This window comes from Engraulis encrasicolus, chromosome 24 (assembly GCF_034702125.1).
Source record: "Engraulis encrasicolus isolate BLACKSEA-1 chromosome 24, IST_EnEncr_1.0, whole genome shotgun sequence".
Lineage (NCBI taxonomy): Eukaryota > Metazoa > Chordata > Actinopteri > Clupeiformes > Engraulidae > Engraulis > Engraulis encrasicolus.
This window is the reverse complement of record NC_085880.1, coordinates 42,389,274-42,416,935: the sequence shown is the minus strand read 5'-3', so window position 1 is coordinate 42,416,935 and position 27,662 is coordinate 42,389,274. Positions and strand designations below refer to the sequence as shown.

Below are 27,662 nucleotides of genomic sequence, written 5' to 3'. Positions count from 1 at the left end.
AAACTGAGAAATCCGAGAAACAAGAAGTCTTGAATCTGCAGGTGGTTTTGGTTACATGTTTTTTTTTTTTAACAATGTTTCATTTCAACTTAAATTTTAAGAATAGCCCCCTTGAGATGTGACATCACATTTTCAAGGGAATCATTTTATAAATCAATTGTTATATCAATTTCAATCAGAGTGTGTAAATAAATACAACTTGTGAATGCATTTGTGAATAACTCTTAAGATTTTTTGTACTTCAGGTTTCTTAATTCTCAGTAAGGACTGTTGACTTGGGCAAAAACATTACGTACAGCACAATTAGCAAATGCCTCATTCCAATGTAAAAAAACAAGCGTGGAAGTGAATGGTCAATCCAACTGGGTGAAGCGTGATGCCCGTGCTGTGTGTTAGTGCAAGAGCCGTCATTGTTTCTGTCGATTGCTCAGAGTCTCAGTGAAAATTGTTCATACGAGTGTTGCAGTTCATCTGCTGTGAAATCAAATGATTCACATTTCAATATTTCATTTTCTTCGACCATTTCTGGTTTGTGGACAAGGTGCTGATTATGATATCATTGTACATGGAAAAATAAACATGTTTTATTCGTTATTCGTAGTGATAACAAACCAGTGGCATATAGCCACACTGGGATAGAGGAAGAGCTATCTCATGACATTACAAAAAGGCTTAGGGGGCACACAGGAGAAAAAAAGGTTTGGGGAAATACTGTTCTAGACCAAAGACTTGTAATTAGACTGCAAGAGGCCACTAGGGTGTGCTGCAACATAGTCTGGTGATAACTCTCCTCTGTCTGGCAAGTCGGTATACGGCTCAGATGAGACAGGATTTCCAAAGATAAGATAAGATTCCTAAACGGAGTTAGGATTTGCTTTTAGTAATGCCAGACTGGAGATTTTTTTTTTTGTCTCCTTCTGATTTAAGATTGGAAGTTTTCTGTAATACGCCCCCAGGTCTAGACTCTAGTTCATCTCCACTGAGACAGACAGTAAGCTATCCTCTCCAAAAAATGTCAACTACCGTACCGGTATCCAGTTGTGTGAGACTGAATGGCTTACCAGTTGGATATGGCCATGTACGTGGTACACACTTCACAACACAACACTTAAGGCTTCATGCTCACAGAAACCAAATCATATCGACGCTCACAGTAACAAAACCAAATGACATCAACGCTCACAGTAACCAAACCAAAAAAAATGATGTCAACAAAAAAAAGAACGTAAAAGCAGACCGAGACATCGACATTATGCCGCAAACCACCAGCACAGAGACAAGTGACAAACATGTACACTCTGCTAATAGCTACTGTCAAGTGCACACCAACATATTCACTGCAACGAGAGGATGTGTCGACTGAACACTGATGCCAACGAATGCAGCTAGACCTCAGGAGGGGAGAGGAGAGGTGGGGCAGGGATAGGTGTGGGGAGGGACACGTGAGGGGAGGTGCGGTGGGGGGTGTAGGGGTATGGGGGTGTGATTGCTATTCTCTGTCAAGCCAGCTACAGTATGCTGCGATACTCAGAAGATGACCACAGATACTGATGGCCTTCTGAACTGGCATCTCTCTCGTTTTTTAATTTTATTTTAACATTAAGTTTATTCCATCCATTCCAACACTCTGATATGACATATCCCCATCAAAATGATTTAATGCCAACTGGGTGAATTTGGTGATCAAGTACGTACAGTTATAAAAAACAGACATGATTTCTGAAGAAATGATCAGGATAAGAAGAATAAGAAAAAAAAGTCACAACGAAAACAAAACGGCTTATAGAATAACCATTTACCAGGATACAGCTTTCCAACACGGACACGTGTAGTTGGGAGTTTTGATAGTTTTGATAGTCCCTGTTTGTTAATGTCTCATCGGCGGTATAGGTGTCGTGTAAGCATTGAACCAGACCAAACTGTTAAACAGAAGCGTTTCAGTTGATGTGTAAATAAGCAAGCCGTACACACAGACTGACGCACATGACAAAAAGAAGCTTGATATAAAGAAAACTTAAAAAGAGAAGGAATAAAACAAAAAATAAAAAGAAGCTGTTTTTTAAAAAGCATGGACTTCCTTTACAAACTTAAGTCAGGCAAAAAATTGTACATTTTTCATATAATGAAAAAAAAATGAGCAAATTATCCCGCAGCCCATGAGATCATGTGATCAATGACATCTTCAAGTGTGAGTCATACATTTGTAAATTCAAGCCAGAAAAACGCAAATAAATAAACGAAAATAGAGGAAGCTCATCCCAACTGCCACAGCCAACCAAAATAAAAGTCAAAGCAACAGAAACACAAACACACTCAGCAGCAGGAAAAAAAAAAAAAAACTGTCTTTGGCCAGCAGGTTAAAGCAAGGAGTTAACCGGGGGGATGCGATGGGTCGGGTCGGGGAGGGGTGCACTGCACAGCACACAAGCCTTATTAAATCATTTCCAGAAAAGTTATAAAAGGCAGAGTTATAAAAGGGTCAAGACATAAATCAGAACACGGGGCCTGAGCACGGGCCAGTACCACTATATAAGGTACTGTACTGTTGCAATAGGGGGAGAGAGACGAGCTTTAGGGGCTTTCTCTGATTGGAAAGCAACATGCCATGCCTGCACTAGACGTATGGACCTCATTTGATTGGCTCACTATACTGACTGACTGCAATTTGATTGGCTCACTACAGTACACAGGCTGACTGTATGCTTTCTGGGATTCGAAAGCTGTATGCCACGACTGTGCTTGATGTATAGACCTTATGGATCAATTTGATTGGCTCACTACACTAGCTGACTGCAATTTGATTGGGTCACTACAGTACACGGGCTGACTGTATGCTTTCTGTATTTCGAAAGCAGCGTGCTGCCACGGCTGCACTTGATGTATGGACTGTCAGTTCCCTATGGATCACAATTTCATTGCCTTTACGAAATGTTGGCGAGTTGTTTTGAGGGGAGGGGGGGTCGCATTATCTCACTACATTCCCCAGAAATCAATACAATGACTCTATTCTGTCCTATAGCCCCTTTGTCTGCATCTATAGATGTGAGACATGCTCGGCGTGTTGAGCCAGTCTTTTAGCACTGGAGGGGCTTGTCAACAGGGGTGACTAATGTGCCGGTTTTCACACTCAGCCATTTCTCCCCGACTACGTACATGAAAGAAGAAGAATAGAGGGTAATCCAGAGCCAGAGGGGGCGATGGAGTCACTGTAACGTACTCCTCTGCCAGGGCTGTCCTGGGGGAGAAATAGGGCCCGGGCACTTTTGGCTTAAAGGGGCCCCTCATAATTAGCGGCACAGAACTGGCTCACCTGTGGGCCCCGCACCCTTGTGGGCCCCAATTTTCACAAATGTAAAAAAGTGTTTTTTTCCCCCTTTACATTTCTGAAAATAAGGGCCCACGAGGGTGCAGGGTCCACTGGGAAATGCCCGCTATGCCAGATGGCCAGTCCAGCCCTGGCCAGAGGGGGCGATGGAGTCACTGTAACGTACTCCCCTACTGTGGTGAGTCTGCCTGCCCTCAGCCATTTCCCACACTACACGACAGTATGTGCTGTACTACATAGGCCTTGAGTCTGAGGATGGGTCAACGAGGTTGGACCCCTAGGCACTACATGCTGACTGATTTTACACCACATTGTACTCTGTAATGTTTGCAGTTCTGTTCAACAGTGACTAAGAGAGACAAATTAGAAAGAGCGTTAAAATAATCGACTCTCTTCTTAGTGTTAAAATAACACTGCAAATGTTACTGGTGTAGTGTAACATTCTAGAACTGTTTTCTCCTCGCTTAGCTTCTAAAACAGAACATTAGGGTTAAATATCGGAGTATTGGGGAAAAGTGGTTAACGTTAAAAACAAAAAGACACAAACAAAAGCACACAGGTAGCAGAAGCATTTGACCATAAAGAGGGCGTATATACCTGATTTCCAAGGTAGAACTGATGAGGGAGGGAAGCAATCAAAAAAACAAAAGATGAATATTAGTCATCTAGTATGTTATGGTCATATAGCATGACAACTATACATTTCACTTACTGTACTACATCGGATACTATAGGCTAGATCATCAAGGTTTGTGTTATCATATTCAAATAAATAACACCATACAAGTGGATTTGTTCATGATTGATGAATCAAAATCTAGAACCACATTACAAAAAAATCAGGTAACACTTTATTTTAGGGATACATCTATTAGCACTAAAACATACAATGTGCCTGTATAAGTAACTTGTAAGGCATGTACTAAGCAAAATCAAACATTTGTTGGGCATGTATTCGCAAACGTGTTGTTCATGCACAATAAGGGATTTATTACCAATTTAACCTTAGTAAGGACCTAGTAGGCCTTAGCGTTTGCTTAGTACATGCCTTACAAGTTACTTATGCAGGCATTAAAATTGTATGTATAATTGCTTATAGATGTATCCCTAAAATAAAGTGTTACCAAAAATCATTATGTTATTTTTTATCTTGTGAGTTAGGCTTCATTTCTAGCAATGGTCTGTTGAAACTGCTATAATGCAGCCTGGGATTAATCTAAAATTAGCCAGGCTGTACCCTCCTAATGACGCAACACCTTCAGTGTTGCTTCTAGTCAGAGATGGGTCAACCATGCCGTTTGGGAAATGTTAATTATTATGCCCTTGGTCAGGCCAAGTCTCGAAGAGATTTGAAAGTCGATGATAATCAGTCTACCTAAAATGGCTCAAATCAGAACTCTTGTCCAGTGTCCGGATTCTCTAATTGTGCGTGTAATTCTATGGCGTCAGCAGTGCCCAGAAATAAATGGACACATAACTGGGTTAAAGTTCACATGTTTCATATTTTTTTTGGAAGAGGCTACGCAAGGCCCTCTCTTCCGACAAAACCCCCATATCCTATTTCTGAAACTGTGAAAGAAAAGGAAAAAAACAGGAATCAAAGCCTGCATTCAGCTGGGCTGAAGTCATTCTCTTTGGCAGGCGTTACACGTGGGGGCATACAGGTCCTACTTCGTCAGATGGTTAACAGGGGTCAATGGAAAACCGCCAATTTTCCACACTCAGGAGTTTGCCTTCTCGCTTTCACTTGACAAGAAAAACCAGCCAGTTTTCAACGCGGTGAGAATACGCTCCAACACACTAACAGCTTTTTGTTTTTTGAGCGGGTTACCACTTAGCACGGTGAACCAAGGCACAAGGCAGGCACTAGTATATCTGCCTACACATGGATATGGCCAGTGGTAGTTGTAAAATCAAACCAGGGGGGTGGTCAGAGATGGATTCTGATTATTGGGGGTTCAGGGGTTTGTCCTCCGAGAACATTTTGGAAATGTACTTAATTAATGTTGCAATTTTAACACAATATGTAATAAAGGCAGGCCTGTTTAAGAGGGGGAAGATTTTTGACTATTTTCATTGAGGGGGATGATTTTAGACCATTTTCATAACAGGGCACCATCCCCCTACAACAGTGGTGTAGTCTACTTTTTTGAAGTGGGTATACTGTATATTCGAGCATTTTTGAAGAGGGTATACTGTATATATTTATGCTATTCTAAATAATGGATCAATCAATTGTAAGTGGGTATACTGAAGCCCCTAAAATTTAGAAGTGGGTATACTCCGTATACCTGCATTCTACGTAGACTACACCATCCCCCTACAATTCGAGCCCTGGGTATGGCCACTGCTCTTCAGAGGCAGGGGAGGGCCGGTTGGGTTGGGCTTGCATGATTTGTTACTGGCATGGCTGTTTGTTTGGCACAGACCACTGTCTGTTCTGGTGAATCTGGACTGTCGGAGTTGATAGCATTGTTGCTACGAGATCTAAACACTGTTTGAAACGTGAGCCGTGAGGTCATGACAGGTGTTAACGTAAGTCGAATACGTACCCGGTACTTGTTGGCGCCGATCTGCTCCACTTGGAATCGTTTGGGGCATTTACATTTCGCAACTTGACGAGTTACCTGAGTGATGTAAGACAGGAGGATTCAGAGAGAGATAGATAGAGAGAGAGAGAGAGAGAGAGAGAGAGAGAGAGAGAGAGAGAGAGAGAGAAAGAGAGAGAGAGAGAGAGAGAGATAGATAGACAGATAAAGAGAGAGAGAGAGAAGAGGGAGATTCACAATTGGGTATTGTGCTTTGTGCTGTCATTAGTCAAGACATTGACAATGCCAATGACTAAGTGGAAATATATTACTACATACAGATTCTGTAATGCTGTTCTAGTGTAGTACTGCTGTATGGCAGTAGGCAGTAAAGCCTTGTCAACAACTAGTACAGCATTGCAAACTAGCACAACTAGTAATGCACGGTGCACCTTACAAGACTACGTATTCATACCTCGTCTTCTATCTTGTCTGCGTCTGTGAGGGGTTTGTAGGCATCCTTGTTTGGATGAAGGGCAGCCACAAACTCGTAGTAGTCGATATAGCCGTCTCCATCACGGTCAAAAATGTCAGCCACGGCGCTCATCTCCATGCGGTTGGTGGGGAATTCTGAAAAAGATGGAAGATCCGCATTAGTCTTTACTCCAAAGGGGTGTCGCGCCTTTATGTTTGTAGCCGGGAGGGTGCGTTGGTTCCACAAAGTAATCCAATGAAGCAGCAAGGAGGAACTCGCATCCACTGATGCCGATGCATAAATTATTTAGGAAAATAAAGAAAATAACGAAGGTAGCACCTTCTTTATTTTCCTTATGCATTAAAATCATTTATGCATCGGCTTCAATGGTGTGCGATTTCCTCCTTGCTGCTTCATTGGATCCGCATTAGTCAACATCAGTAACTGATGAAAGATCTACTTTTTTAATGAACCTCTCCTGGCATCATCCTTAGAAGGGAGACTTTCCCTGAGTCCCACATTGATCTAATGGTTTTTACAGGAGCAATCATCAGGATATTCGTCTTCTCCCGGCGGTGACTACTACAGGTGATGACATCTTATGATGACAACTTACTGGAGGACAGGATGCCTTCGATAAACTCCTGTCGAGTGACTTTGCCGTCCTGGTCTTTGTCGATGCGGCGGAAGAAATCCATCACGCGCGACTTCTTGTGGTTCATCCACCGCATGTAGCGCTTCCGCCATACGTCAAAGTCGAAGTTGGCAAATTCCTTCAACTGAATGCAAGAAAGAAAAAAAAACCACACACAACGGAAACCAGTTGGTTTAATGGGTTGTACATGGCGAAGAGCTTACTCATACCCCACACTGTGGCAAACATCATTCTACAAACACTGTGCTGTGTACTGCAAATTTTCCCCCAAAAATAGTGTCAAAAACTATTTCTTAAGTTACATCTCAAAACCAGGATAAGACAGCCTGAGATATCTATAATCACTATCAGAATGGTCTGAGTTAAAAGGTGAGCCCATTGGATTGTCTTTCAACCTCCAAGGAGAAGCCCAGTTGCTCAAAGTTTAGCTCTTTGGAGAACATGAGCTGGGTGAATGAGATCACTAAAGCATTACTATAGGCCCTGTGATTTGTCATAGTGGTGTAGTACTGTGGTAATTACCTTCACAGTGTTTCACTGGTGGAACAGAGTGCATTATGGGGGCTACGTTCTTTTTCTAAAAGTCTAAAACTAGAGGCAAGCCAAGGAAAGGCAAGGCAAGGCAAGTTTATTTGTATAGCGCAATTCACACACAGGTGCAAGTCAATGTGCTGCACAAAAAACAAAAAATAAATTGGCTGGTAACTGACCTCCTCCAGTCGGTCCAGAGCGTCGTTGAGTTTCCTCCGCCTGTCCAGAGCCAGGAGCCAGACCTGCTGCCACTTGCTGACCAGGAGGTTAACTCGCGGGTTCTTGGTCTCCACCTGCGTTTGTGCAGCTGCGGTGTACATGCTTTGGGTAGGAGAGCGCTTCCCTACAGACAGACACAAATAAACAACGACAAAACATTTCAACATGATATCCACAACAGAGACTCTTTGAAGTACCAAAGGTTCTACGTGGATTAAACTGGAAAGATTTTCTCTGCACTAAATAGTTAGTGTGGACAGTCAAGTGTATCCCTGAAACAGATGGCAGATATTATGGACCATATGTGATACAGATGGTGATGTTTCAGGATCAGGATTGTGTTCCTCAAAACCATAACATACGTAGTTGTTAACTATGTCAGCTGCAGTTGTTGGTTGCCATGCAATTACCCATTGGAAACCAACTAAGTTTCTTTTTTTTAGGTATTTTTGGGGCTTTACAAGCCTTTATTGTTTTTTTTCTCAAACAGGACAGTGAAGCATAGACAGGAAGTGAGTTGCGAGAGAGAGACGGGGAAGGGCCGGCAAAGGTGTTTCTCAAAACCGTAATGTACGTAGTGGTTAACTATGTCAGCTGCAGCTGTTGGTTGCAATGCAATTACCCATTGGCAACAAACAAAGTTTCTTACTGATCCATTAGCAATGGCGCTTGCACCCCAGGATAGTTTAGGGCAAACTTTTCATCAGGGACCCACCTTTGGACTTCCGAATATTTTCGTGACCCAAGCCAATTTTTTCCATTCCATTTTTTTTTATTAATAGTGCTAGATTTTCCATTAATAGTTTGTCCGCTGATATTGCTAGAAATCCACACTACAGCAAATATCTTTCTATCAAAAATCCACAAGTGCTGTTACTAACCAAATTATGGACTTATGTTAACCTGTGGATTTATACAATGAACCTTTTGTAGGCAACCCCCCTTCAACACCTTCGTGACCTCCCTAGGGGTCCCTACCCTCAGTTTGGGAACCACTGGTTTAGGGAGACTTACTTCCTGGAGTGCGACCTTTCTCCAGTACGGGTATTTGGGATTGTCCAGGTGCTATGCCAGCTGCAGTTGTTGGTTGCAATAAAGTTACCCATTGGAAACCAACTAATAATATTCCAAAGGGGTCCAATAGGGGGTCCCCACTGAAAACGTTTTGGAGCCACTGGTTTAGGAAAACTTACTTCCTGGAGTGCGACCTTTCTCCAGTACGGGTATTTGGGATTGTCCAGGTGCCTCCGCTATCGACTTCCTCTTGTGGGTCTTGGTGACCTTGTCCACGTCAGGCTGTTTCCGGGTCATTTCCTCCATAAAGGCCTGCGGAAAAGAAAAGGAAAGGAAACAAACAGGAGTTTTTAGGGGATTTTCACACCTGCAGTAGTCCCCTTTAAGTGATCCTGGTTCCGGTTCCTGATCTGGATCACCACCAAAATGTAATCACTTGTACCTTTGTGAAACAGGAAAAAGACTAACACTGTACAAAGTGAATCCAGCAGAACTTTTACTACTTTTTAAGAACCTCTGATATAAAATAACTAAGATCAAGGCTGCGTTCAAGTGTCATACGAGCATCTGTAAATGATATCGGTGCCCTATTTGTTGGTACTCCCCGATGCTGATTCCACCATTTTAGTGCAGTATCGGGGCCCCGGCGTATACTGGAATCGGTATCGGTGCAACACTACTCATAGTACAGTCCAGTACCTGGTGCTGTGCGATGAGAGCCTTGACCTCCTCGATCTCCTGCGGCGTGGGCTCCTTGTCCTTGGTGGTGAGGGTGCTCTCGGCCCACTGCAGCCACTCCAGCAGCCGCTCCACCAGCTCCTGGGTGCTCTGCAGCTCCCCCAGGGCCGTCGCCAACCGCTGCTGGTGCTGCCGCGCCCAGGCCTGCACCTGGAGGAGGATAAGGGGGGACGGAGGACAGGGGACAGGGGGACAGGGGAGAGGGGAGAGGGGATAGGGGAGAGGAGACAGGAGAAAGGGAAATAGGGGAACAGGAGGACAAGGGGAGAGGGAGAGAGGAGAGAGGGGTAGAGGGGGAGAGGGTGATAGGGGGACAGGGGGACAAGGGGAGAGGGAGAGGGAGAGAGGGGGAGAGGGGGAGAGGGTGATAGGGGAGAGGAGAGAGGGGGAGAGGGGAGAGGGGGAGAGGGGGACAGGGGGACAAGGGGAGAGGGAGAGGGAGAGAGGGGGGAGAGGGGGAGAGGGGAGAGGAGAGGAGAGAGGGGGAGAGGGAGAGAGGGGGAGAGGGGGACAGGGGGACAAGGGGAGAGGGAGAGGGAGAGAGGGGGAATGAGAGGAGAGGGAGAAGGGGGGAGAGGTAGAGGGGGGAGAGGGGAGAGGGGAGAGGGGACAGGGGGACAAGGGGAGAGGGAGAGGGAGAGAGGGGGAGAGGGGGGAGAGAGGGAGAGGGGACAGGGGAGAGGAGAGAGGGGTAGAGGGGTAGAGGGGGACAGGGGGACAAGGGAGAGGGAGAGGAGAGAGGAGAGAGGGGTAGAGGGGGAGAGGGTGATAGGGGGACAGGGGGACAAGGGGAGAGGGAGAGGGAGAGAGGGGGAGAGGGGGAGAGGGGAGAGGGGAAAGGGGGGAGAGGAGAGAGAGGAGAGGAGAGGAGAGGGGAGAGGAGAGAGGAGACAGGAGAAAGGGAAATAGGGGAACAGGGGACAAGGGGAGAGGTAGAGATGGGACAGAGGACAAGGGGAGAGGTAGAGAGGGGAGAGGGGACAAGGGAGAGGGGAGAGGAGAGAGGAGACAGGAGAAAGGGAAATAGGGGAACAGGAGGACAAGGGGAGAGGGAGAGAGGAGAGAGGGGGAGAGGGGGAGAGGGTGATAGGGGAACATGGGGGATAGGGGAACAGGGGTACAGAGGAAAAACACAAAGCAGGTCAACAACACTTCAATATATCACACACCATTTGCAAAAAAGCGCCTGCACACAGGACAGGATAATTTCTGTACCGTCAAAACAGTCTAGCAACACCGGACTGGGCAAACACAAACAGGTCATCAACATAACGTCTGTCTCCATGTCAATTTGTCTACAGCGAATGGAAAAAAGGGACCTGGAACTGAACAATCACAGAACAGGTCCTCAAAAAACGAAACTGTATTTCATATCAGTTCTGCTACAATGAAAACAGGCCTGCAACACGGGACTAGGCAAACAAACACAAACAGGTCATCAACACTTAGTCTGTCTGCATATCAATCCCTCCACACTGACAAAATAAGCCAAGTTAACGTCATCACACCACCGACCAGTCAAGCATCACAGTGGCGTGCGTTCTACACTGCCGGGAATGCTCCGCTCTGCTCTGCTCTGCTCTGCTGGCTGCATTTTGAAATACATACTTGAACAGACTTGCTCTTCAGTTCAGATCTGATCACAATCTACTGTAGACGAGCAGCCAGCTGTATCGAAATGTAACGGTGTATCTACGGATTTATTTGATTTCAACTTCGCTCAGAAGATCACGTCTCAGGAGAGCACATAATAATGTGGCAGCAACTGTGTTGAATTACTGTACGTATGTACGTACGGCATTGAAATACCTCCGAAATACTGATCTAATGGCTGGACAGCAAATGGCTTAACAGTGCCATCATTAATAAATATTCGATCACACGTTATATTTTTAGACAGGGGTGGACGGTGAGGGGGGCAGGAGTTCCAGTAAGCTATGGCTAAGCTAAGCACTCTTCCGCAAACTGATTTGACAGCCACAGGCGTGCTGTGGTGTGAAGTGGTGTGGTGTGCTGTACTGTGCTGTGTGCATCAGCAGACAGAAAGCCTACCATATGTCAAGCAGATAGTGAGAGCAATGAATGAATGAAACCTCACCTCACTGTATATAAGTGTGTTTGCATATGTGTAAGTACTGTATGTGAGCGTGTTTGCATGTGTGTAAGTACTGAATGTGAGTGTCTTAGCATATGTGTACTGTAAGTACTGAATGTGAGTGTCTTACATATCTGTGTTTACAATGGTGTTTAATGTCTTGATGTCTGTTATGTAGTATGTGGCTGATGTAGGCTGTGAGAAGACTGTGATGGTGGTGAGAACGAATTTCTCGTTGGGGACAATAAAAGTATCTATTTATCTTTCTGTGAGGTGAACGAGCTCTCGGCTCTGTTCATGTGTGCACTGCCACAGACCTCTTCGAATCGGGCCTTGATGATGGTGTTCCAGTGTTTGATGGTGGTGATGGAGTCTGGATGGCAGATAGCCAAGATGGCCTCCCCCATGCTCGTGGCTTTGGTCAGGGACACTCGCTTCTCCTCCAACTTCTTCATGAACTCCTGAAAGAGTAAAAAAAAGAGGAAAAGAATGAGGAAAGAATAAAACAAGGGTAAGGTTGGAGGGATGGAGGGTTTGGGGGTGTGAGGGGGGGTGGTTGGTTTTCATTAGCCCTCTGGCAGCACACCAAGCTCAGGCAGGAACCAGGAAAGGGGGGAGGGTGCAGATTTAATGCTCATCAACCAGCGAGCTTTACTTTACTTTTTGTCCAGGTCAATTACTGACACCGAGGAAAACGTATAATGTGCCATGATGACTAGGATGTGAGAAAGGCCGGAGCCGAGCCTGGGGCCGGCTGTTTTAGATTCCAATATGAGCTTGTGAGTAATATCGAGTGCAATATCTCCAGGTCCTGTTTTTGGCAGGCGATGGGGCAATAAGGCTCCGAGAACCATGTATGGCATTTTCACTCAACTGGCCTCAAGGAGAGAGGGAGAGAGAGAGAGAGAGAGAGAGAGAGAGAGAGAGAGAGAGAGAGAGAGAGAGAGAGAGAGAAGAAGAGAGAGGAAGATTGAGAGGGAGAGGGAGAGGGAGAGGGAGAGGGAGAGGGAGAGACAGAGACAGAGAGGTAGGGAGAGAGAGAGAGAGGTAGAGAGGGAGAGAGGGAAAAATAGAGAGGTAGAGAAATAGAGAGAGATACAGGGGGGTAGATGGGGGGAGAGGGAGAGAGAGGTAGAGAGAGGAAGGGAGAGAGAGAGGGAGAGAGAAGGGATTGTTAAAGAGACAGGGGGAGACAAGCAGATAAAAAATAGCTTTTGGAAATGTCCACAGTTCATTCGGTGTGGATGTAATGTGAAAAGAATGACACCCAGGGGAAACCACACACACATATTCTTGCTATTTCACTATAGCTACATTACAAAACAAAGACTTGTTAATCAAGCCCAAGAATAGGGCATTGATGTATTAACAGTCCAAAACATTTCACAGGAATGGAACGCACACAACCTAAATACCTGTTAAGAAAAATACTAAAGTTAACTAGACAATTGGTGTGGCATACAGCTAGGGCCAACTAAAATGGGGCATATGCCATGAGAGAAACAGCAATTCCAAGAGGAGTTTGATCTCAAAGAGTTGTACTGAAAAAAAGCTCTACAACTTACGGCAAGTCTTGAGTTAGATACAACAAAAGATCATGTTATACAGCAGCAAGTCAGATAGATATACTGCCTTACAAAGGAAAAGGGAAGTAACTATATGTCACAAAAAATGATTTCATACTAAAAATCGTCTTCATAACACCTCCTTTATCTTATGTCAAAGCCTTATGGTCCAAATGTGTCCCATTTTAAAGATATTGCTTTAGAGATATTTGATATTGTCAAAATTCGTAACTGCAATATCAAACCTGCTACCAAGGCTTTGAAGGCCTTTATCTCAGTTTTCGTGTTAGTGCAGTTACTGTACTTTGCCTTTGTAGGGCAGTATAGTGATACCCGAGATCTGACAAACTCTCTGTTACGGTCTGCTGACTACGCAAGTTCAACAGGGTCATTCTTACACTCCTGGACTCAATGACCAGACTCCCCTACGGACATCACATTTGAGGAAGCATCCTCTGGCATATGAAACTATAGTCCTTTCTCTCACGCTCTCTCTCTCGCTCTCTCTCTCTCTCTCTTTCTCTCACTCTCATCATTTCTCTATCTCTCTCCATCGCTTGCTCAGTCCTTGTTGAACTCTCTCTCTCTCTCTCTCTCTCTCTCTCTCTCTCTCTCTCTCTCTCTTTCTCTCTCTCTGGGGGTGATTGCTTGCTTGCCTTGTGTGTCTCGATGAGCGCCTGTAGCGCCTCCTCGTCGTCAGGCAGACTGCCATGGAAACGCAGGCTCTGTTCCGCCTCGGCCAGCCACTCCAGCAGGATGTGGACACTGGAGTGGAACTCCTCCGCCTGAGAAGGGGAGACGCAACAACACACACACACGTGCGCGCGCACACGTATGCACACACAGACACATACACAGACACACAGACACACACACACACGCACACACGTGCACGCACGCGCACGCATGCACGCACGCACGCACACACACACACACACACACACACACACACACACACACACACACACACACACACACACACACACACACACACGCACACCCATGCACACACGCGCACACACGCACAGACACACAGAGACAATGATTAAGTGAGCATCGGGGAATGTTGGATGTGTGTAGCGCCAAGTCATCATCATCATACACTGAAGTATTTTGGAGCGAAATAAAGGTGGATCTCTGGGGGGGGGGATGGGGAGAAATACAGTAACCCAGACTTGTACAGCACACACACACACACACACAGATGCATGCACGCACGCACACACATCTACCGGTACTCACACACACACTAACATCAGCAATCTGTGCAAGGGGGTAGCCCCCAATGGCGCGGTACCATGCACAGGATACCTCAGTCATGGAGGACGATGGGGCACACAGCACTGGTTAATTACTCCCCCCATCAACTTGGCAGGTCGAGAGTCGAACCCGCAACCTTTGGGATACAAGTCTGATGCCCTAACCGATTACCCATGATTGCCCATTTATAGGGATACTAGTAGTGCTCTACCAACTCTACTCTCCCAGCTCTTCTGGTGTCTTGTCTTCTTACCTGGCACAGGGCCTGCTCCAGCCGGGTCTGCTTGGAGACGGAGAGGGCGCAGACGGTGTCCCAGCGTGCCCCCAGCTCCTGCATCTGGACCTTGACCCAGGACGAGTCGTCTGTGCTGCTCTCCATCAGGTCGCGTGCCGAGCGCTTCAGGGCCTGCGTACTGCCCGTCCTCTTACCCAGCTCCTTCTGGAACACCTGTGGAGATCAAATAATATAATCATTAATAATCGTATAGTTTATTAATAATGATCTATTTTCTTTGGTACATGGTATACAACATTTAAAAACTATGTTTTTTGAGCTTTTTATGCCTTTATTTTGAAAGGACAGTTGTAGAGAGAAAAGAGATCAGCGGGGGAGAGAGAGATGGGGAAGGCTCGGCAAATCGAACCCGGATCGGGGGTGGGAGTTTTTCAGGGAAAGTACTTCAAATGGAAGGGAATTCCATCATTTATAAGTAGCATATGAAAACAACCTGGCTTGAATTGTGGTCAGAAAAATCTTCGGTTGAACCAGTAATCCTGCCATAGGACTGCAACGGTGGGGCAAGCTTGTGAAGGGCTTTGTTATTTTGAAATCAATCCGTTGTGGTATTAGTAGATACGTACTTGGGAAATCACATGGTCTTCAAAATGACAAGTATACTGTACTTATGTGCTTATCATACACAACAGCTTTAGCTATTTCCCTCCATGATAACACAGTCAAGCCAGATCATTCACAGTCCGGCAAAATAACTGTGGACAGTTGATGTCATTACTACGTACTCGGGCGGTTAATCAAATAACGACAAAGCCTGGGACGGGCGCCAAGAATTACATTTCAGATAGCTTCAGTATCATACCACAGAGTACACAATGCTGGATGACCTACATTTAAGTCAACATTGCACAAATCAAGAATGTGCTTTAACACAGACTAGATGACCTAAAAATCATCAATAATTTTTAAAGAATGTGCTTTAATAAGTTCAGACAGCCTGGAATGAAGGCCCCCCACTACACGCCACCTCCCCACCCCCCTACAAATGTACTTCCAGCTCAGAGTGAACCCCAGCTCAGAGTGAACCCCACCAAACCCCGTACCCCCCACCCTACCCTAACCTCTCTCTCTCTCTTGAGTTCGGCAGCCTGAAATGAATGCCCCCTACACGCCACCACCACCCCCTACAAATGCACAGCTCGGAGCAAACCCCAGCTCGGAGTGAACCCGACCCCACCCGTACCCCCAACCCTAACTCCGCTCTCTCTCTCTCTTTCCCCCTCTCTCTCCCTCTCTCTCTCTAATATCTCTCTCTCCCTCTCTCTCTCTCTCCCTCTCTCTCTCTCTCTCTCTCTCTGTCTCTCTCTCTCCCCCCCCCCCTCTCTCTCCCAATGAGTTATGACCCCACATGAAGTCATCCTCCAGAGCCCGGCAAGCAAAAGAGTGAGCGAGACTGGAGGCTGGAGTGCGGGGTGACTCAAAAGCCACGTCTGGGACGGTGACTAACACATCCTGCCACCAGCACAGCCGGGCCGCACAAACAACAAAAACACCACAGACACCACACCACACCTCTCCTCTTTTCTCCTCTTGTCTTCTCACCTCTCCTCTCCTCTTTTCTCCTCTCCTCTTTTCTCCTCTCATCTGCTCTCCTCTCCTCTCATCTGCTCTCCTCTCCTCTATTCTACTCTCTTCTCCTCTCCTTCACTCTCCTCACCCTCCCTCTCCTCCCCTCTCCTCTCCTTTCCTCCCATCTCTCGCCTCTCCTCTCCTCTCCTCTCCATCCATCTCCTCCCCTCACCCTCCCTCTCCTCCCCTCTCCTCTCCTTTCCTCCCATCTCTCGCCTCTCCTCTCCTCTCCTCTCCTCTCCCACCTCTTAATTGAAACCAGCATGTTTGTCACACTATCTGCAGTGTGTCAGCCAGCAAGCAAGCAAGGGGAACAAATGACCAATCGTGAGGGGTGGGGGCTGGGGGGTGAGTTGGGTGAGCTGTTTTTAAACTTGGCCACTTTGCCTTCGCATGTGCGTGTATTCCACCAAGGACATGTATGGAAGAAGACAATAAAAGAGCGGATAGCTGGTGGTCTGGTTCACCACAACACAGCACAGCACAGCACAGCACAGCACAGCACAGCACAGCACAGCACAGCACAGGGCAGCACAGCACAGCGCAGCACAGCGTAGCGCAGCGCAGCATAGCAAAGGGCAGGACAGCACAGCACAGTGTGCCTGTTCCACTTGGGGGGACACAGTGGGGGTGGAATGGCCTGTGCATCTATGTTCGTGTGTGGTGTGTGTGTGTGTATGTGTGTGTGTGTGTGTGTGTGTGTGTGTGTGTGTGTGTGTGTGTGTGTGTGTGTGTGTGTGTGTGTGTGTGCGTGCGCGCGCACATGTGTGCACGCACGTGTGTGTGTGTGTATGTGTGTGTGCGTGCGCACACGTGTGTGTGTGCACATGTGTATTATTCTGTTTCCGTGTGTGTGTCTGTCTGCATGTTTGGGGGTGAGAGCTAAGTGCTTGCTGAATATGGCTGACCAGTGTAGATATTAAGCCTGATGTACGTAGTATGGATGGTGGGTGGTGGGATGGTCGTCACTACAGTGGCGATATTAAGCCTGATATGGCATGGATGGTGGGATCAGAGAGACTGGATAATAGTACTAGAATATCTGGTGGGATGGTCGGCAGTACAGTGGCCATATTAAGCCTGATATGATATAGTATGGATGGTCAGATGGTCATCACTACAGAGGGCCAGGCCTCCAGAATGCCACAGCTCAGGCGGCCCTGTGCAGCTGCCGCTACAGTATCTGGCTCATCCTGTCTGGGGGCATCCTGCGCTCTGTCCTGTCCTGTGTTTGTTTACTGGTTGCCTGGGAACCATACACACACAGACACACACAGACACACACAAATGCACCCACACATTCATGCACACGTGCGCGCATACACACACACACACACATACACACACACACACGCACGCACGCACACACACACACACACACACACACACACACACACACACACACACACACACACACACACACACACACACACACACACACACACACACACACACACACACACACACACACACACACACACACACACACACACACACACACACACACACACACACCGCATGCTTCTAATAGGCAGGATAGTCGGCCTGTGATTGCCACAGGAAGTGTGTGTTGTGTTGTCAATGTAAAGCGTATTCTCTTGTGGCTCATGAGCATCGTCAGCTGCGCTCCTGTCTCTACTCTGCGGCAGGTTTCTCATCGTCTCCAGACCACACCACCAGGGCAGGACTGGCCATCTGGCATAGCTGGCATTTCTCGGTGGGCCTCGCACCCTTGTGGGCCCCTATTTTCAAAAATGTAAAATGTTTTGTACATTTCTGAAAATAGGGACCCACAAGGGTGCGGGGCTCACAAGGGTGCGTGGCCCACCGGTGATTCAGTTCTGCGCCGCTAATTATGAGGGTGGGTCCTTTGAGTCAAAAATGCCCGAGCCCTATTTCACCCCAAGTCCAGCCCTGCAGACCACACTGTACTGCACCACAGATGCCACAGCTGCCAAGCCAGAGCCATCAGTCAACCGGAAACAAATCCGCTGACAATACACGGCAGCAGTGTTGCCAGATGTACGATAATATCAGAGAGAGTAGAGAGAGAGAGAGGTTCCATTGGCTCATTGTTTCTGGGTTCTATTATTTGGGGGGGAAATCCCCCTTTAGGCAGACCTAGGCAGACCTGAGGACTGTTCTATTCAATGCTAGGAGCATTATGACACGCCCCTTTAGGCAGACCGGAACCTGGTCATGTTAGGTGCCCATAGAAACCTATTATGTTGGCATATCTCTATATACTTAAAGAATCTCTGATAATATTACTCATTTTGACCTCTGTACTATCAAAAAAAACATGATGTAGTAGGATAATGTCAGAGTTCATTCAGTTCATTTAGATGCCTTGAAACAGTGTGCGGACTTTCTAATGTCAGAAACACTTTTGTCCTGCACACCTCTGCTGGGATGTGCATACTCTGCACTGTAGAAAGAGTAGAAGTCCTGCACTGTACCGTGTGGCTGTCGATGAGGTTGAGCACCAGGTCATACAATGTTTCAACAGGTCTTCTACTCTTTCTACTGTCAAATACGTCTTTGTCCTGCCCCTGGCCTCAGTGAGGTGGGATGTGCATACTCTTACTCTTACGAAGACGTTGTGTCCTGCACTCACTGTACCTTGTGGCTGTCGATGAGGTTGAGCACTAGGTCTATGTCTCCGTGTACGGGCTGGTCTTCGGCCAGCTGGGGCTCCACCTTGTACAGCCAGTCGATCAGGGCCTGCAGAGCGTCCGTGAACTGGCCAGAGAACAGCAGGGCCTCCTCCAGCTTGTTTTGTCTGGAAAGGAAACCAGAGAGAAACGTTATTATTAACCCCCACAGGCATCTTACTACAGTACACCACAACACACAACACAACAATGACATCTGTCTTCCATCTTCTGCTGTGATGTCGTTACTGCGTACAATCTATGCTGATTCTTTTTTTTAAAGGGACACTGTGTGAGATTTTTAGTTGTTTATTTCCAGAATGCATGCTGCCCATTCACTAATGTTACCTTTTTCATGAATACTTACCACCAGCATCAAATTCTAAGTATTCATTATGACTGGAAAAATTGCACTTTTCATACATGAAAAGGGGGATCTTCTCCATGGTCCGCCATTTTGAATTTCCAAAAATAGCCATTTTTAGCTGCTAAAATGACTGTACTTGGACCATACTAGAAAATATTTGTTTATTACTTAGTTAACTTTCATGTAAAGATCAAATTTGGCAATAGGCAGCCCAGTTTCAATGAGCAGCATAGTTGCAGTACCTTTTTTGACCATTTCCTGCACAGTGTCCCTTTAATTCTTTTTCAACAGTCTTTGATAGGACAGTGTGAGAGGTAGACAGAAAGTGAATGGGGAGACAGATGGGGAGGGGTCGGGAAAGGACCCGGGCGGGGAATCAACCCGGGGTCAGCCGCATGGCAGGCGAGTGCCCTTCCGGTTGACCACGGCAGGGCCTCACTATGTTGATTCTTATACTACCAGGAGCAAAAGCATTCGGATTTAATCCTGGATGAGATTTAACGTTAAACGAGACCGTGTTGAATTGGGTTACAGTACTGTAGGGTGGCATGTGGAGCACTGGGTGGAGAGCAGAATTCTGACTATGCGATGCGTACGTGTACTATGTGCTCATCTACTAATGTGGGGCAAATCGTGCTTATGGCCCAGGCTAAATCTTCATGTGGCTTGGTAAACAATGTTAGGTCATCGGGACAAAGCCACAATTGCAAACAGCTGCACGGTGTGGAACTGCAGCTGATGACCGTGTACTGCAGAGATGCTTTCTTTCTTCGCTCCTGAAGGAAATTACGTAAGGTGTGTCCAGCCTGTAACATGCACATAGTGTGCAGTATATTGCACTAATTATGGTTAAGTATGGTTACGTCTTTCTTTAACCACTTTTGCCACAGCCTGCAGGAGGAGAGTGAATACACAGTAAAACAGTGTTAATTCAACACTTAAAAGGAACTCTGGGACCAAATACAACCTTGAAGATTGTAGGAAGAGAGATGGGAGAGTAATGCCTTGGGCCTCAGTCAAATGTATTGCAGGTACTCTTCAGGGGAAAAGGGCATCAGAAAGGTCAAAGATGCACAGACGCGAAAAAATAAAAAGTCAATTGCAGTGTTGCCTCGGGACCCTCCTTCGAACACTCTAGAAGATGTCTGAATACTCTCTAGAAGTGTTGAATTAACACTGCATTTTTTGTGTCTGTGTACTGATTCATTACAATCAGCGTCACATTACATAGAGCTCAAACAGCGACGGATCCTGGCCTGAATTCACTTGTAATCTGCATCTGCCAAATACACATTAGCAGACGACAGCGCTCCAGAGACTGTAAAGCCCCATCCTCATCAGTCAAACTGTCTGTTCTGGACGACGACACGGCTATGGCACTATTTAGCTAACTCCCCTTGTGGCTTGACTTTGTGCAAAGCACCCGTTGCTGAAAAAAAAAGAGACATTTGACATCTGAAAAAAGTTTTCAGAGATATGATTTTTGAAAAATGTTCTCTTCTGCTTTTTATTTACTCGTTGGAAGAAGAATTGATGTTTCGACCTTGAGGCCTTCCTAAAATTCAGAGATTGCCTGATGAAGGTCTAGTACCGAAACCTCGTTTATTAAAGAAAAACAACGAAATGGTCAGTGCGCAGGAGTTTCTTCAAGTTGTTTGCTGAGTGACCCATGGGCTATCTCCGGCGCACCTGCCAGCTGAGGTGTGCGAAAAAAGTCAAAGTTTAACTTCTTAAAATTCAGAAAGCTATTTACTGTAGCTCTACTTGGCTCCTCACCTCTCCACCGACTTGCCGCACACGGTGTCCCATTTGTCCCGCAGCTCGCTGAGCATGTCGTCCAGCTTGGTGAGGTCGTCCTGCAGGGAAGTCTTGTCCTTCAGGGATCGGCCCGTGCGGGCCGTGGTGTCGTACACCGAGTGCTTGCTGCCCAGAGCCTTCTGGAACTCCTGGTGGAACCAACACAGAAGAATGACAGTTACTAACGACACTTGCATACAGTTACTTTTACCTAATAATAACAGTTAGTTACAGGAACTCCTGACGAAACCAAACACAGAACAATGACAGTTACTTACAGTTACTTTTACTTAATGATGACACTTACTGACAGTTATTTTACCTAATAATGGCAGTTACTTAATGGAACTCCTGTTAGAGAACCGAAACGTAACAGTTTTCACGTTTTCAGCAAACTATCAAAGCCTGATATTGAAGCACATTTTTATTAAACAGCACATAAATGAAAACGCAATGCAAGGTGAGCTTTATGTAAATGCAACACTAAAGACACTTAGTAACCACATGTTGAAGCTGCGCTGCCACGCGACGAAGTTGTGCAGACAAAATGGAAGTTACAAATGTGTCGACTAATATACAGCATTTCTTTCAAATCTAGCATTGATGACACTTAGTGACCACATGTTGTACTGATGTTGCTGCGCAGGCCGAAATGGAAGTTATAAATGTGTCGCTGGAGGTTCATCAAGGCTTCCTGCTGTGCTTGGATGGGATTTTAATGTCTGGATTGGAGCGACTTCTGTTCCCTTTTGTGCTAAGGGAGAGAGCACATTCCAGCAGAACCAAACAGAGGTGAATTTAGGAGACGTGCTTATGGAGTGGAACAGAGGTGGAGAGGAGAGGAGAGGAGAGGAGGGGAAGGGAGGAGAGGATAGGAGGGGAGGGGAGGAGAGGTGAGGACAGAAGAGGAGAGAAGAGTATGGGAGAGGAGAGGAGAGGAGAGGAGAGGAGGGGAAGGGAGGGGAGAGGAGGGGAGGAGAGGTCAGAGGGGGGAATAGCATTTCACCCATCATTTCTAATCTCCTACCCTGGATTAGAGGTATCATCGGAAACGTCCATTACTCGTTCTATACATGCAAAAGGATTACAATGAGGGATTAGAGAAGGCCAGTCCTAACGCCAGCCAAGTCAAGTGATACGTCATTAGGAAAACACACTCGCAGACAGACCGGACAGGACATGACACGACTCGACACACACACAGACGACGGCCGACCCCCAAATTCCTCTACTTTACAGTGATCCAAGCAGCAGCACAGCAGTGGCCAGTGCTGGGCTGGCCATCTGGCATAGCGGGTGTTTCCCTGTGGGCCCTGCACACTTGAGGGCCCCTATTTTCAGAAATGTAAAAATAAATCTGAAAATCAGTGCCCACGAGGGAGTTCTGCGCGGCTTATCATGAGGGGGCCCTTTAAACCAAAAGTGCCCGGGCCCCATTTCTCCCCCAGTCAAGCAACACAGCAGCAGCTACAGTAAGAAATCCCAATAGAGGAGAAAGAGGAATAGAAGCAGTGGCACCTGCTTTATAAATCACATGCAGGCCTGAACGAGGAAAAAAAGAAAAATGAAAAATAAAAAATCCCCAAACGGTGCGGCCTCTGACAGCAGCTGTGGGGGTGATTCACTGCACTGACAAATCAGCACTGCAGCTGTCTTTCACATGTTCCCCCCCTCTCCTCTCCTCTCCTCTCCTCTCTTCTCTTCTCCTCTCCTCCCCTCCCTTCCCCTCCTCTTCTCTCCTCTCCTCTTCAATCCTCCCATCCCCTCTCCTCGTCTCCTCTCCTCCTCCTCTGTTCTCCTTATCTCCCCTCTCCTACCCTCCTCTTCTCTCCTCTCCTCCCCTCTCTTCTGTCCTCTCCTCCGCTCCCCTCCCCTCTCCTTGCCACTTCTCTCCTCCCCTCTCCCCTGTCCTCTCTTCCCCTCCCTTCTCCTCTCCTCTCCATTCCTCTCCCTCTCTACTCTCCCCTCCTCTCCTATCCTCCACTCCTCTCCTCTCCTCCCCTCTCTTCTGTCCTCTCATCAGCTCCCCTCCCATGTCCTCTCCTCGCCACTCCTCTCCTCCCCTCTCCCCTGTCCTCTCCTCTCCTCTCCCCTCCTCTCTTCTCCTCTCCTCATAGCTATGGCGGAGGCGTCTTCTGGTCAGGGCCAGCTTTCATTAGGCTCTTCAGGAGGCTAGAGCTTTTATTTATCGCCTAAGATGGAAGAGGGACGTGTGTCTATGTGTTTGTGTGTGGTTGTGTCTGTGTGCGTGTGTGGTTGAAAGCATGCATACATGCATATGTGTGTGCAGTGCATGTGTGGCTGCAAGCGTATGTGTGTGTGTGAGCGTGTGTGTGTGCGCACGCCTGTGCATGTGCGTGTGCGTATTGTTATGAGTATGTACTATATGACTATATGTGCATGGGAGGCAGGGGACTTGATGTGACGGTGGCGGTGCAGAGACTTACCTGTGTGTGTGTGTGTGTGTGTGTGTGTGTGTGTGTGTGTGTGTGTGTGTGTGTGTGTGTGTGTGTGTGTGTGTGTGTGTGTGTGTGTGTGTGTGGGTGTGTGTGTGTGTGTGTGTGTGTGTGTGTGTGTGTGTGTGTGTGTGTGTGTGTGTGTGTGTGTGTGTGTGTGTGTGTGTGTGTGTGTGTGTGTGGCGGTCTACCTTGTGTTGGGCCAGCTGCGCCTTGATCTTGTCGGGATCGTTGGCGATCTCCATCTCCGAGTCCAGGTTCTTCTCCGACTCGTCCAGCCACTCGATCAGCTTGTTCCAGTTTTCATGGAACTAGAAGAGAAGAGGCGAGGAGGAGAAGATGAGGAGAAGAGGAGGAGAAGAAGAGGAGAGGAGGGGAAAAGGAAATGAGACTGTCAGTGTTATTTACTACGTACTGCAATAATGTGGTGTTCTAGTCTCTTAAGAAAATAACGAAAATGTTGCACACTCTGCTCCTTGTTTTAGTTTGAAGTCAAGTTTCGGCTGTCTGGCCTTTTAGAAAATAAATAAATAAATAAAAATGATAGTCTCTTTTGGCATACGCTAAGCAGTGAAAACTCTGGAGAAAAGAAAACAGTACAGCCAAATCCAGCTTCTATGAAATACGTTTGTCACTCGTCGCACCAAAGAAGAAGAGCTGACATATCACTTATTAAGGCTTTCAAATGGCAATGAGCCGTATGTAACACACACTCTGTAGCCAGAGGAACACACACTAGTATCTCCACCCTCCACTTGACAAGATTTGTAGATGAACAGCGATGAGAGCACACACACACACACACGACAACAGCAGGAGGAACAAGCCTTTTGGAAAATACCCCTCACATCGCAAATCCAGGGGAATCCTCTGACGGTGTCATTAACTTGAGTTTCCATGCTACTACTACTGTTCTGTACACTATCCTAAATATACAGCAGGGCTTATCCCAGTTTTGATCAAATTCGGGATAAGGTGATTACACGACCAGAGCATCCCCGTTCCTCTGGAACCACCACAAGGGCTTACTGGGGATATGGACAATTTGGGATTTGGGAGAGCATGTTTACACACATGCTGTACAGGCTTTCCCCCTGCACTTTATTGCTAAGGCGGCCAACTTAACAAGAAGCACCTACCATCTTGACTAGGTCCCCTGACAAGACAAAGATTTCATGTTGTGAATGTAATTTCCAAAGTTGCTTAACCAAAAAAATATACCTTTAAGGACTGAAGGAGACTGAAGCATCTACATTACGTTAAGTAGTCATATTAGGGTGAATAAGTACATGCTGCAACCTCACACATAGACAAGGATGTAATTTTGCTCTGGTGTGGTATACTTTTTTTGTATTTTTTTGGGGGGGGGCTTTATAAGCCTTTATATTGTTTTTTTTCACAGACAGGACAGTGAAGTAGAGATAGGAAGCGATTCTGTAGTGTTTCAGGGGGCATCAGAGAGCCCTCAAGGGGGGGGGGGCGTTGAGAAGGAGACAGGGGTATCTACATTACCTTAAACAAGTGTAATGTGCTTCAGAGGTTGAGATATTTAAGCTTTTAAAGGCTGAGGGCAACTTTTCCCAAAAAGGGCTTAGGTATTCAGCAGGCGTTTTTGCAGGTGCTTTAGGCATCAATGGGTTAATGCCCCACCTGCTGTACAGGCTTTCCCCCTGCACTTTATTGCTAAGGCGGCCAACTTGACAAGAAGCACCTACCATCTTGACTAGGTCCCCTGACAAGACAAAGATTTCATGTTGTGAATGTAATTTCCAAAGTTGCTTAACCAATTACCTTATCTTATCTACATTACCTTAAGTAGTCATATTAGGGTGCTGCAACCTTACACATAGACAAGGATGCAACTTTGCTCTGGTGTGTTACTATACTTTATGGATACTTTGCAGAACATGAATAATTCGGCCCACCTGTTTGGCGCGTTTCCTGGCGTCATCTAGCAGGCGTCCCCTCTCCACGGAGCGCTGCACCACCTTCTCCCAGCGGCCCTGCACGCTCAGCAGCAGGTTCTTGATCAGCACCACGTCCTGCTTCTGGCTGAAGTACTTCAGGTGCGTGCCCGTCTTGTCCAGCTCGATGATCTGCTCGCGGTGCGAATTCACCTCCGTCACAAACACCTGGTACGCACGCAGGCACACGCACACACATACGCACGCACAACACACACACGCACGCACACACACGCACACACACACACAACCAGGAGTGAGTGAAGGAGAGTGACTGTGTAATACTGTAATAGAGAGAGTGTGTGTGTGTGTGTGTGTGAGAAAGAGAGGGAGAAAGAGAGAGAGAGAGAGAGAGAGAGAGAGAGAGAGAGAGAAAGAGAGAGAGAGAGAGAGAGAGAGAGAGAGAGAGAGAGAGAGAGAGAGAGAGAGACAGAGACAGAGACAGAGACAGAGACAGAGAGATTTTGCTCAACCAGAAGCCCTTTCCTTACGTCTTGTATGGTACCTACTCTGAGAGTTCATGGCCTTGTCCTACAGTAATAGAAGACTGCAAATGTGGGTAACTGACATTGTGGAGATAGACAGCACAAATGGTGCGTGAAATTCCCCCATCAAGATTGAAAGGAAAAAAAGAATTCTATATAAACGAGTGCTTCTGGAACATGATGAGGTCATTTACATGTGTAGGGAGGGAGCCAAATGAACCCGTGTAATTAAAGCATCCCCCATCTAAATGGTTCAGTTGTTAGACAAACTGCTAAGAAAATAAAATTAATCTTACACCAGGGATCTCCTTAGGGGTCTTGTGAAAACTGGAGATATACTTCCTAAATGTTAGTGAGGGTTGTTCATCCATAGCAGGTGATGTATGTGTCAGACATTCAGGGGGGGGGTTGGAGCGGAGATAGCTGTGGTGCATTCACAAATACACGGTACTCTGGACGGGAAAACTGCCAATGATTTCAAATCCAGCATGGGTAATTTCCCAACCCAATTTCATCTGTCACTTCCTGTCTGTATCTTTACTGTTATTTCCAGGCAAAAAAGTCCATGGACATAGTACCTGTATACTTTAACCTACGAATGGCCACTGTTATAAATTAGTTTTTAACAGAATGGCAATGATAAAATCGTAATGTCTTACTAAAGGCCCTGTGTACTGTCATAGTGGTGTAGTACTGTGGTAGTTGCGTGGGAATACCTTGTGTCATGACTATATTTTAAGGCAGAAAGACCAACGCAGTCTCACCCCAAGTAGTCAATTTCTGACTACCTTGGACCAGACGGCAATTTTTGACGTCTTGGGTATTCCTTCCACGTCACATTTTGACTATGTGGCCTATCCCTAAACCTATTCCTAAACCTAACCTGAATGACGTTATGCTGCCACAAGGGGGCGCCTTTGAGGACATAGTCAAAATGTGACGTGGAAGGAATACCCAAGACGTCAAAAATTGCAGTCTTGGGGTGTCAAAAATTGAGTAGTCAAAAATTGACTACTTGGGGTGAGACTGTGTAGGGAGAGACAGGTTGGAATACCTTGTGTCATGAAAATAAACACTACTCTAAGGCAGGTGGGAAGACAGGTAGGCAGGTGGGCAGGCAGGTAGAATTCCTTGTGTCCTGAGCATATACATAAAGGCCGGTAGGAAGTTAGACAGGTAGGAATACCTTGTGTTGTGAGCGTATACAGTACTTTACTGTAATGCAGGTAGGTAGACAGGTAGGAATACCTTGTGCCATGAACATATATTGTGGCGGGTAGGTAGGCAGGTGGGAAGACAGGAAGGTAGGAATACCTTGTGTCATGAGCATATACAGTACTTTACTGTAATGCAGGTAGGTAGACAGGTAGGAATACCTTGTGTTCATCGATCTGGAACATGATGGTCTCCAGGATGAGCGAGGCGGGGGACACCATGGTCAGGGTCTGCTCGGCCTGCGTCAGCCAGTTGATGAAGTCCTGCAGGGAGTTGTGGAAGTCTGTAGCCATAGACAGGGCCTCCTCCAGTTTCACCTGCATGGAGAGAGAAGAGAGGAGAAGAATGTGGGTTAGTGAAAAGAAAGTATGAAGAGGGAGAGGGAGAGAGGGATAGAGGGGGAGACAATGAGAGTTGTGGAAGTCTGTAGTAATGGACAGGGCCTCCTCCAGTTT

General features: G+C 46.6%; 1 protein-coding gene across 1 annotated transcript in view; it reads right to left on the bottom strand.

Moving 5' to 3' along the window:
- The window catches only part of LOC134440941 (dystonin-like), a 235,715-nt gene that overhangs the window by 7,725 nt on the left and 200,328 nt on the right, over positions 1–27,662 (bottom strand). The window contains exons 91-105 of the mRNA XM_063191098.1: positions 27,369–27,524; positions 25,469–25,675; positions 23,735–23,854; positions 21,067–21,236; positions 18,892–19,051; positions 14,659–14,853; positions 13,802–13,930; positions 11,898–12,041; positions 9,447–9,635; positions 8,927–9,059; positions 7,694–7,857; positions 6,945–7,107; positions 6,329–6,483; positions 5,878–5,952; positions 3,923–3,940 (exon numbers count right to left, since the gene is read on the bottom strand). Coding sequence (XP_063047168.1) covers positions 3,923–3,940; positions 5,878–5,952; positions 6,329–6,483; positions 6,945–7,107; positions 7,694–7,857; positions 8,927–9,059; positions 9,447–9,635; positions 11,898–12,041; positions 13,802–13,930; positions 14,659–14,853; positions 18,892–19,051; positions 21,067–21,236; positions 23,735–23,854; positions 25,469–25,675; positions 27,369–27,524 — 2,178 coding nt within the window. The remainder of the gene's footprint in view (positions 1–3,922; positions 3,941–5,877; positions 5,953–6,328; positions 6,484–6,944; positions 7,108–7,693; positions 7,858–8,926; positions 9,060–9,446; positions 9,636–11,897; positions 12,042–13,801; positions 13,931–14,658; positions 14,854–18,891; positions 19,052–21,066; positions 21,237–23,734; positions 23,855–25,468; positions 25,676–27,368; positions 27,525–27,662) is intronic.